The sequence below is a fragment of the Chiloscyllium punctatum genome, chromosome 8 (assembly GCF_047496795.1).
Source record: "Chiloscyllium punctatum isolate Juve2018m chromosome 8, sChiPun1.3, whole genome shotgun sequence".
Classification (NCBI taxonomy): domain Eukaryota; kingdom Metazoa; phylum Chordata; class Chondrichthyes; order Orectolobiformes; family Hemiscylliidae; genus Chiloscyllium; species Chiloscyllium punctatum.
Window position 1 is genome coordinate 93,094,008 of NC_092746.1, and position 12,568 is coordinate 93,106,575.

Sequence of the window (12,568 nt, forward strand, 5' to 3'; positions counted from 1 at the left end):
ACCCACGCAGACACGGGGAGAATGTGCAAACTCCACACAGTCGCCTGAGGCGGGAATTGAACCCGGGTCTCTGGCGCTGTGAAGCAGCAGTGCTAACCACTGTGGCACCGTGCCGCCCACAAATGTGCAAACTCCACACAAACGGGAATTGAACCTGGGTCTCTGGCACTGTGAGGCAGCAGTGCTAACCACTGTGCCACCATGCCTTCTCATGTAGATAATGTAACTAATCTTAAAAAATACGTTTTGTGTTAATGAAAGTAGTGAGGACAGTGTCAATACCATTATAATGAGTCCAACTAAAACATATCCCTTGCCCATTTGAGGAAAATATAGAGAAAATATATGATTCTAAATTTGTGAAAATAAGAAAAAGTGACTTTTCAATGCAGCAAAGTGAAAATAGACAACATTTTAAGTATCTTATTGTACTTATATTGTTTGTGGCACATTAGTCTCCAGGATATGGGAATAACTACCAAATAGGGAAGGTAATGTTTAATAGTTACTAGATCAGACTTTATCCCAAAAGATATATAACAAATTCAGTACATTAGATCCTTTGGCAGAATTTAGAAAATATCACTACTTTGACTATTATGTTCATGAAATATTTTTTACCAATACCCAAAAGCTTAATTATCTTTAAAAACAGGACAGTGTAAAATGATCATATTACTCACAGTAATGGAAACAGCAGACTATTATGGAAGCTTAGTCAATTCTCTCAAAAGTGCAGTGACCACCTGTGCCACAAAACAAATTGAATCGCTCTTCTCTAAAAGGCGCTCTAGATAATTACAAGCCCAAGGAGTACAGTTAATATAAGTAGCTGAGAGATATCTTTCATCGTAGCCCTGAATATTATTCTCAAATCTGCTATTGCGAGGTCTTCATCAACACAAGAGGGGGGGGGGGGGGGGGGGGGGGAAGAAGAGAGGCAGGGAGGGAAGGAGGGAGGTGGGGGGGGTGGGGGGTGGGGTGGGACTCCTAAGTGTTATAGTGCCAAACTTTGATGGGTTAGGCTATGAGCATACTTAGGGAATGGGGAAGGTCTTCTCTGACAGTCTCCTCTTGCATGGGATCAGTACTGTGTCTACTTTTATTTGTCATTTATATAAATGATTTGGATGAGAATATAGGAGGCATGCAAGTAAGTTAACAAGTATGTTTACAGATGACACCAAAATTGATGGCATAGGGACAGTGAAGAAGGTTATCTAAGATTACAAAGAGATCTTAAACAATTGGGCCAATGGGTTGAGGAGAGGCAGATAGAGTTTAATTTGGATAAATGTGAGGTATTGCATATTGGTAAAACAAACAAAGGCAGGATTTATACAATTAATGGTACAGTCCTTGTAGAACAGAGAGACCTAAGGGTTGAGGTACATAATTTTTTGAAATTTGCATTACAAGTAGACAGGGTGGTTAAGGCGGCATTCAGCACACTTGTCTCCATTATTCAGACTTTTCAGTATAGGAGATGAGGCCTCATCTGGAGTACTGCGTGCAGTTCTGGTCACCCTGTTATGGGAAGATACTATTAAATTGGAGAGGATTCAGAAAAGATTTACCAGAATGTTGTTGGGAATGGAGGGTTTGAGTTATAAAAAAATAGGCTGGATAGGCTGGGACATTTTCATTGGAATGTAGGAGGTGGCGGGATGACATTATAGAGATTTATAAAATCATGAAGGGCATAGATAAGGTGAATAGCAAAAGTCTTTTCCTGAAGGTGGGGGAGTTTAAAACTAGGGGGCATATTTTAAGGGTGAGAGGAGAAAGATTTAAAATGGATTGAAGGGGCAAGCGTTCAAGCGTTCTTTGGTTATCCGTAACTGGATACCCTTCTAGGGTAACAACAATGTGAAAATGCCCTCGAAACCATCTCATTTCCATGACAACATTTGACTTGTCATTTCCAACTCTTAATTTCCAACTGCAGACGAGACACTTACCGTCTCAAACTGTCTACGCCCCTCCCCCACTCCAACCTCACACGCACAATGCTCAGCCCTCCTCTCCCTGTGCTCCAATCCCAACCTCACCATCAAACCACCAGATAAATGGGGTGCAATGGTAGTTTGGCACACTGACCTCTACACCGCTGAAGCCAGGCGCCAACTCGAAGACACCTCATCCTACCGCCCCCTTGACCATGACCCCATCCCCCCATCACCAAACCATCACTTCCCAGACCATACACAACCTCATCACCTCAGGAGATCGCCCATCCACAGCTTCCAACCTCGTAATCTGGGAACCCCACACCGCCTGATTCTACCTCCTTCCCAAGGTCCACAAACCTGACCACCCTGGCCGACCCATTGTCTCAGCCTGCTCCTGCTCCTTTGAACTCATCTCCACCTACCTCTATACTGTCCTATCCCCCCTAGTACAAGAACTCCCCACATACGTTCAAGACACAACCCATGCCCTCCACTTCCTCGAAGACTTCCATTTCCCTGGCCCCCAATGCCTCATCTTCACCATGGAGATCCAGTCCCTCTAAACTTCCATCCGCCATGATCAGGGCCTCCAAGCCCTCCGTTTTGTCGTCTCCCGACGTCCCACCATTACCCTTCCACTGACACCCTCATTCGGTTGGCTGAACTGGTCCTCACCCTTAACAATTTCTCCTTCGAATCCTCCCACTTCCTCCAGTCCAAAGGGATAGCCACGGGCATATGTATGGGCCCCAGCTATGCCTGTCTCTTTGTTGGCTATGTAGAACAGCCCATCTTCCGTAGTTACACCGGCACCACTCCCCACCTCTTCCTCCACAACATTGTTGACTGCTCTGTGCCACCTCATGCTCCCACGAGGAGGTTGAGCAGTTTATCAACTTCACCAACACATTCCACCCTGACCTTAAATTCACCTGGACCATCTCTGACACCTCCCTCCCTTTCCTGGACCTCTCCATCTCCATTAATGATGACCAACTTGACACTGACATTTTTTACAAACCCACCGACCCCACAGCTCTTCCCACCCTATCTCCTGCAAAAATGCCATTCCTGATGAAGGGCTTTTGCCCGAAATGTCGATTTTCCTGCTCCTCGGATGCTGCCTGACCTGCTGTGCTTTTCCAGCACCACTCTGATCTAAACATTTGACTTATACCTATTGCAAGTTGTGCTTCAGTTCAATTTCTAATCTTTGATACCAGATCCAGGGGAGAAAACACCTGCCTGTTACTATGCACCTTATCCATTGTCTCGCCTACATCTCCCATTTTTAACTCTTTAACAAGTTCTGGTCTGGGCATCCCTGAATGCCCAAGGACAGCATATCCTCCTTTCCTGGACCCTGATTAACATCAGGGTATATACAGGACTGAAAGACTGGTAATATTGTTTACAAAGAGAGAAAGGGATAGACAGGACAAATACAGGCTAATCCACCAAATATGTTATTACATTAAAACCTGACAGACAGTATAAATCATCATTTAGAAAGACATGGGTTAATCAAGAACAGGCAGCATGGGTTTTTTTTAAAGGAAAACTGTGACTGATTAACTTGACGGAATATTCTGAGGAGGTAACAAACAGAGTCAATGAGGGTAGCAGATTCTGTGTTTTGCACATGGAGTTTAGTAAGATTCTGGATGAAGTTCACATGCGAGACTAGTCAGAAAATTAGAAACCCATGTGTCTAAGGGAAAGTCTCAAGATGGATGCAAAACAGGCTGAGTGGCAGGGAGCAATAGTAACGTCAGAAGAATGATTTAGCAATTGAAATACTGCTTCCTGTGAGGTTCCACAGGGCTCAGTACCAGATCCAGTGCTTTTCATCACATGTAACAATGAGCAAAGTGAGAGATGTTGCATTTGGGGGAAGGCAAATTGGACAAGAGGAAGAAGATTGGGGGAATGCTGAGAAATGTAGAGAAATCTTGGAGCACTGGTTCACACAGACCTAAAAGTAGAAGAAAAGTTAATAAAAAACAAATACAGACAATGCTGAAGAAACTCTCGCCAGAGATCCTGCTAGACTTACTGAATTTCTCCAGCATTCTCTGTATTTGTTCACTATTTCCAGCATTTGCAGTATTTTGCTTTTAGAACAGTACATAACGTAACTAGGAAAATATGCTCAATACTTTCCTCTGTTAGCTAAGGTGTAGAAAATAAGAATAGTGCTATTATGTTAGAACTCTACCGGTAAGGTCACAGCCATAGTACTTTGTATCATTCAGGTCGTGCTACAGGAAGAATCTGATAGAGAGAGACCAGGGACGTTGCCAGAAAGGGAGAAGTTTAACCATTAAACTGGTGTTTTCTTTGAAACAGAGAAGGCCAAGATGAGGTTTCATTGAGATATAAAATTACGAATGGCCTAAGGTGGATCCACTTTGATTAACATAGCTGTTAATAGACAGGGATTATGGATTTAAAGGGATTCTACTTTGTAGAAGAATCAGAGGGGAGTTAAGATAGATGTTTCACCCACAGGGTGGTGGGTATCTGGAATGCATGCCTCAAAGTTTGATACAGGCAACATTTTTCATTGCATTCAAAAACAATAGTTGGTTACACACTTGAAGCACTGCAACAGATTAAGAGCTGGAAAGTGAGATAAAGATACGTAATCCTTTTGTCTAGGAAGGAGATGATGGGCCAAATGGTTTGTTTTTGTATTGTAATGTTTTAATATTTCTATGAAAATACGCATTAGTCGATTTAAGGGCCATTTGGATACAAAAATTCATTTACTTTTCAGAGATCAAACCCACCCAACATCTGTTAACCAAATTTCTCATTTGTAAAAGTGAAAATTGAATCAAATTATACCATTTTGTTTTAAAAGCAAGAACCCGTCTCACACCACACATCACCGCCCATTTCACAGCTTCTAACTCAAGTGTGATGCATTGTTAAAAGCTCTGTAATATGTCAACTGCTTTTTCTTTACAAAAGGTTTTACAACAGCAGTAAGAAGATACCTTATAAGTTAGAGCTGTAAGGCCACGGCAGCCTTACACCCGGCCACACAACTGGTAGCTTCTGGTCCTGGAGTTGCATGCCATGGGGGAAAGTCACAGTAGAAAAGGGAAGGTTCAAGTTGAGAATTTTATTTTGATTCATTGTGCTTTTCTACATAAAATACCTACCACCTATTAAGTAGTCTGCTTTACTGAGTATTGATCGTAAAACTCATTCATTTTGAACATTTTAAACTTGATGTCAACATTGTTTGAATAAATAACTAGGGTTTGAATTTCATTTTGAAACATTAATGATCTCCCTTGAGTTCACAATAATGTGAATATCTTTGTTTTACTAGATACTATTTCCTTTATCTTGCTGAAGCACCTTTGTTATGCTATAACTTTAATATTATTTTCAAGCAATGAATTTTTACTCCTCAGGAATTTCTCAAATTTAGCAACATATAAAAATATCAGTTAAAATTTCAATAATTTTAGTTCTCATCTCCTTTAACATTAATGGTTGCATACAGTACATTGTTTGAATTTGCAGACAGCATTTTTTCTTTGCTCTATCAGCAAATTGATTTTCTGGATTAGGTTCCTTCCTGAATGATAAAAAAAATCTTCAAATTGTAAAAGTAACTTTCTTACTACCAAGACTTCATCTCCATATTGGAATTTTAAATATACAAATATAATTGTCAGCTTCAAAGGATGTCAATGTTTTGTTTTTCATGCTTTAATATTTTTCCAGAAGTATGTATAAATAGTTGGATGGCAAATTATTAATGCTTTTCAAAACCACTTGCCCCTGTAAATATTCTATGAAAATGAAATGTAAGAGGAGCATGTTTAAAGTACATGCAGATGTGACTGACATTTTAGAGAAAAGTCAAGTTTCTTGCCTCAAACTGTATTTATGTTATCTTTTCATTAATGAAGGCATCTCCTACAAGTGCAGCATTTGGGGTACATGCTTGATTACTGGATTAAGTAGAGAAATAAGTTTCAGGTTGGTATACACTAAAGATCAGTGTACAACAGGCTATGGTGTTGGGTAATATATTAGCACAGATAAAGGGATAGCTAATTAACAGGAAATAGAATTGGGATAAGTGGATCATTTTTATGTTGACAATCTATAATGTGTGAGACAGGATCAATGTTCAGCACTATTCGGGAATCCTCAGGCAAACAATCTAAGAGATAGAGTCGGACTTGTAAATCAGAATTCTTTCTGATAATTTGTCCCACTCTGTCTGATCCATACAAAAAAAAATCATTTTTTTTTCCCATGATCACGTATGAGTACTTTGTTTGTAATTCATTTTTGTACAACAAACAGAAATCCTTCATCCTATTTCTTTCTCTTATCCTGTCTACACAAATTTGTTTATAATTAGGGTGTACAACATTCCTCTCCAGTTGTTTCTGCTGACGTGGATCCTTAGGGTGTTCAAGAGTTCACACTTGCTAAATGTGCTTTACAGCTCTAGTTTATAAAGTATCTTCTTACAGTTGTGAAACCTTTTGTAAAATCTACTTAATTCCCACTAATCAGCTATGGGCTAAGAAGTGGTAAGTAACATTCATGCCACTCAAATGCCAGGCAACATTTTCAACAAGAGACAATCTAAATGTTGCCACATGATATTCAATGTATTACAAACATTGAGTCCCCCATTATCAACATTCTAGGGTATTATCATTGACAAAATCTAAACGAGACCAGCCATATAAATTCTATGGTCAGAGGCTAGGAATCCTACATGAAACAATGTATTCTTGACTTTCAAAGCCTATCCACCATCAACGAGGCACAAGTTCAGAGAGGAAGAAGGATTTGAGGAAGGGGATAAGCCAACCATGCTTAACCAAGGAAATTAAAGATAGCATCAGATTGGGAAAAAAAAACATAGAATGTGACAGAGATTAGTGGAAAGCTAGAGGATTGGTAAAGTTTAAAAAAACAAAAGACAACCAAAAAATTAATGAGGAGAAAATACATGGATAATATTGTAAGTAATATCAAGATGAACAGCAAAAGCATCTTTAAATATAGAAAAAGAGAGAAGTCAAGTAAACATTGGTCCATTAGAAAACAGGCTGGGGAAAATAATAATGAGGAACCAGAAATGGCAAATGAGGTTAATAAATACTTTGCATCAGTCTTCACAAAAATCACTAAATATTCAAAGGAAAAAGGACAGGAAGTAAATACAATAACTATCACTAGAGGAAAAATGCTAAGGACACTGAGTCTAAAGATTGACAAACCTCTTGAACTTGATGGCATACACCCTAGGTTATTACAAGAAGTAGCTACAGAGATAATAGATGCACTCATAGTAATCGGCAAGTATCCTTGGATTCTGGAAAAGTCCCAGAGGTTTGGAAAACTGCCAACGTAACACTTTTGCCTAGCAGGTTTGTGATGCAGAGTGATGCCAACAGTATGAGTTTAATTCATGCCAAGGCTGAGGTTACCATGAAGGGTTCTCCTCAACCTCTTGCCTTGCCTGAGGCATGACGACTCTTTGGTCAAACCACCATCTGCTGTCTGAGAGCAGCCCTATTGTCCAGTAGGATTGTAGTGACGATACCTTTTACCAGGTATGGAAGGGCTGTCTTCCATAAAAGCAGGGTAGATTATGCCTGTACTCAGTATAAAACAGTATGGCAATTGACCCTATTAAAACATAAAAGATTCTTAGAGGAGCTGACAAGATAAATTTGGAAAGATTGTTTCTGCTTCTGGGAGAGTCTAGGTTCAGAGGGCATAATCCCAGAATGAGTCACACATTTAAAACACAGATGTGCAAGAATCTCTTCTCTTGGAGGATTGTTAATCTTGGAATGCTTTTCCACAGAGTGTGGTTGAGACTTGGTCATTGAATAAATTCAAGGCTGATAGAGACAGATTTTAATCAGTAAGGGAATCAAGGGTTATGGGGAAAAGGCATGTGAAGTTAAATTGAGGATCATCAGATCAGCCATGAATAGCACAGTAGAGCCTTGATAGGCTGAATTGCCTATTTCTTCTCCTATACATTGTCATCATAAGTTTGGAGTGTGATGGAATATTTTGCACTCGCCTGGATGACTGCAACTCCAACAACACCAGGAAGCTTGACACTATCCAAAACAAAGCAGCCCAGTTGAGTCACATCACATTCATAAACATTCACTCCCTCCCCACAGATGCCCAATAACAGTGTGCATCACTGCATGAAACTGCAGAAACAAGCACTGCAGAAATTCACCAGGGCTCCTTAAATAACACCTTCCAAACCAACGACTAACATTTAGAAGAACATGGACATCAGCTAAGTGGGAACCAAGACCTGCAAGTTCCCCTTCAAGTCAGTCACCATACGAACTTTGAAATACATTGCTATTCCTTCCTTGTTACTGAGTTAGAATTCTGGAACACTCTCCTTAATGATATTGTCAGAGTGGTAGAGATCTACAGCACAGAAAAATGTCCTCTGGCCCTTCGAGTCTGTATTAGTTATACCATCGTGGGTCTACCTACACCAAATGGACTGCAGCAGCTCAAAAAGGTAGCTAAGGACAATTAAAATTGCAAGATTTGGGAGCGGGTGGCCCAAGACTGGGAGCTGACCACTGTTTTGCTAAGATTAGGAGGTGGAACCAAGTTCAAGAGCCCTTTTGGCAATGTAGGTGGGCACATCCAAAAACACCTGTGTGCCAGCTGGATCTGGGGATAAGGGAGACACAAAAGAACTGGAATTCAGAGGGAGGCTGAGAAGGGGTGGGAAGGTAGAAGAGACTGGGAGGCTGCTGCTTGCAGAGAGTGGTAGGCTGCAAGTGAGGTTGATGAAAGGTTGCAGGGGAGGGAAAGAAATAATAATAGAACAGCTATGTAGAAACTAGAAAAATTTGAAATGATTGAGGTAGTGAATTACTTGCAATTGAATCTGATATCACATTTAGGTTGCATATGCTCAGGAGCTACTCTACGGGTAAGATCGTAGTGATGCAGTTGTAATGTACATTGTCAATTTGTCATTTGGTAGTACAAAACTTGAATATCATTGGGGAAAAAAGCATATTATTCCAAAGCCTTCTATCTTAAACTCATTAGGACAGTTTGCAAGAAAAACCCAAGTAAATATTAAAATGAGAGAAGAGTGCTGATTGATTCACAAACAGTCATACAGAGTATAGGAGTTGGGAGGTCATGTTGCAGTTGTGCAGGACATTAGTTAGGCCACTTTTTGAGTAGTGGGTATAATTCTGGTCTCCCTCCTATAGGAAGGATGTTATGAAACTTGAAAAGGTTCAGAAAAAGAACTACAAGGATGTTGCCAGGTTAGGAGTGTTTGAACCACAGGGACAGGGTGAATAGGCGGAGGCTATTTTCCTTGGAGTGTCGGAAGCTGAAGGGTGACCTTAAAGAGGTTTATAAAGTCATGAGGAGCATGGATAGGGTAAATAGACAAGGTATTTTCCGTCGGATGTGGAAGTCCAGAACTAGAGGGCGGTGCGTGTATGGAATGAACTGCCAGAGGAAGTGGTGGAGGCTGGTACAATTTCAACATTTATAAGGTACTTGCATGGGTATATGATTAGGAAGGGTTGAGAAGGTTTTGGCCAAGTGCTGGCAAATGTGACTCGACTTCTGGTTGGCATGGATGAGTTGGACCGAAGGGTCTGTTTCCGTGCTGTACATCTCCATGACGTGAAACATTAATTCCATTTCTCTCTCCATTCTTGTTTTCTCCAGCATTTTAATTTCATTTCAGATCTCCAGCATCTGCAATACTTTATTTTTATCTGAGTTCAGTATACGGAGAACCTGACTATGATCCGGAATGGACTGTCAATATAGTTTTTTTTCCCACATTGTCCAATTGCAGAAGCATATCTAATATCATTCATTGCACTGATAATTTTGCAAATGCAGGTTGGTTGGGTATGGCCAGTAGTTTTCTTGTTGCAACAACCAACACATTGGTGCTTGATAAGTCTGCCAGTATTTGGGATTACACCAGCACAGGAATTCATGTATCACATTCCTTGCCGGTGTGAAATGTATACATTTTATGGCTTAGTGTCAGCAACCAATTATAAACACCACTTCTGCATGACAGCAAGGTAAAACAACTAACTTTGCCATTTGCTTAAACCTTGACATACCCCAACTTTCTGGGGAAATCAGGGTAGGCTTGGCACTTTACCACATCAAAAGTGATGGCCTTAACATATTCACACTGGAAGCATAGAAAATAGGAGTAGGACATTCACCCTTCAAGCTTACTCTACCATTCACCACAAACATAGCTAATCATCCAACTCATTAGCTTCATCCCACCATACCTGCCCCCGCCACCAGCCCCCGCATATCCTTTGATCCCTTTAGCCCCCAACTGCAATATCGAACTACTTCTTGAAAATCAAGACCATGTTTTGGCCTCAGCTACTTTCAGTGGTGGCAAATTCCACAGGCTCACCACTCTGGGTGAAGAAATTTCTCATTACATTCCTGAATAGTTTGCCCTAAATCCCCAGACCATGAACCCTGGAAATGTCCTTCCTGCGTCTATAACATTAGTCTGATTCACTGGGCCAATTACTAGATTAAACGGTTTGCCTTATGAACATGTTGAGTTTATCCTCACTGGGTTTAGAAGATTGAGAAATAGTCATTGAAAAACACAAGATTGTGAGGGAGCTTGCCAGGGTATACCATGAGAGGATCTTCACCTTGCAAGGAAATTGATTCCATAAGGCACGGTTTAAAATGCGAGCACTCCTATTTAAGACCAAGATGAAGGTGCTTAATAATCCTTGGAATTCACTTCTCCAGATAGCAATGGAGAATACGGAATACATTCAATACTGAACTGACAGATTTTTATCGTATAAAGGGATTCAAAAGTGTCATTAAGGTCACAATCAAATTTGTCATGATAGTATTGAATGGCAAAGTGGGCCAAATAGCCTACTCTTGCTCCAATTTCTAATAATCTTACCAGAATCATTAAACAATTGCACTGAAACATTAATAAGCAAATACATTTAGCACTCTGACATAAATTGAAAGACAGCTTTTTATCATTTGTTTTAATTTTTGATTAGACATAGCATATCGCCATACAGCAGTTAGTTTTAAAAAAAATACATTCAAAAAATCTTCAGATCATGTGCCCAGAAACAGGTAGTATTCCAAAGAAACCTTCTTATACAACCAGTCCACATCAATAAAATGGAAAAATTGAATTTCGCATCAAGTGAATCTGCTTTAATACCCATCAATGCATACATGAAATTTTAAATGTTAGCACTTATTGTACAGTAAATTGCTAAGCTGAGTTTTTTCAAATTTTCTCTGTACATTTAAATAAACCACTTTTATGGTAGTGCACCTAGAAAGCACAAGCCTGCACAATACTTTCCAGTACCATTTGAAATTCAAATGGTTATGATTTGCCCTGCATTGTAATTGCCAATAGCTAAAAAGTGCACACACCTTCTCAGTATACTAAGAATATCCCATGTTGCCTGTCATAAAACACCCCAAAAAGCTCTTAGCACTGATCTTCGCTGGTAGATTAACCAGTAATTGATTACAAGTTGGCAAAATCGTATTAGAAAATGTTACCGTATGTAAAACATACATTAAGAAATTATACACAGATTATATATACATTGCTTGAGGCCATATTATTTATTGTATTATGCTCTTTATTTATCTGTACATCACTAGTGTTCTGAAACACTAAGTGTGATCATATGACCTCTGTATTAACAGCAGGTGTAGGACCGCTTTGAGTCCATACTCATCAACCAGGAAGAATCCACATTAATACTTTAGCTTTTACTTTTGAGTAAATCTGTAAAAAAAAATAAATTAAACAAAGTCTGGTCACTGTTTTGTATGGACTCAGCGACAACATACAATATTAGGACTTCTACTATACTAAATAGTAAAACAGATTGCAAGATAGGATTGCCAACTATGTGCGTGAAATTGAAATTGCCTAAAAATATTGACACGTACAGAAAAAGTACTGCTAAGACCCTCAGGCAAATATTGTTTCAAAAGAACCCAGTGTATAACTACGGTATACTCATGTCTCTATTTTTTGTTATTACCAGGAGACATGCTTCCCTGCATCTGTCTGTTCTACGTGTTATGCAAAGCATCTGCAGTAGAGCCATCTGCTTTCAAGATTGATAACCATTGGAAACAAATACAGATAGATTTAAAAACCAGAGGAAAACAAGTGCAAAGCATACCAATATTCTAGTTGATTTAAGGTACAATAAAACTTAAAATGTACTATATTTTCACATAGTGGGTTTTGGTAGAGTTGTATTTCATGTGCTCATTTCTCTCAACTTCTTCCAAATATGGTTTCATACTCTGTTAAGATCAAGTCCACAATCTGATTCTGGTATACTGTGTGAACTGCAATATTTCCTGTCTCTTTCTCTGGCCTCAGGAGGGTGGGGCCAAATACTATGGCAACACTTTGATTGGTCATTCGGTTTACTTCAGAACGGGCAATGACCCTGTGAAAAATTAAAGACAAAAATTCTAGAAACGAGCACACACACAGGCAAACGTTACACAGTTACTAATAACATGTACATAAT

General features: G+C 39.6%; 1 protein-coding gene across 10 annotated transcripts in view; it reads right to left on the reverse strand.

Moving 5' to 3' along the window:
• Positions 1–11,188: 11,188 nt before the first annotated feature.
• Positions 11,189–12,568, reverse strand: part of arhgap12b (Rho GTPase activating protein 12b) — a 196,597-nt gene continuing 195,217 nt past the window's right edge. For all 10 annotated transcript variants that reach the window (XM_072576100.1, XM_072576099.1, XM_072576097.1 and 7 more), the window contains one exon: positions 11,189–12,484. In XM_072576100.1, the coding sequence (XP_072432201.1) occupies positions 12,307–12,484 (178 nt within the window). In that variant the 3' untranslated portion in view covers positions 11,189–12,306. The remainder of the gene's footprint in view (positions 12,485–12,568) is intronic.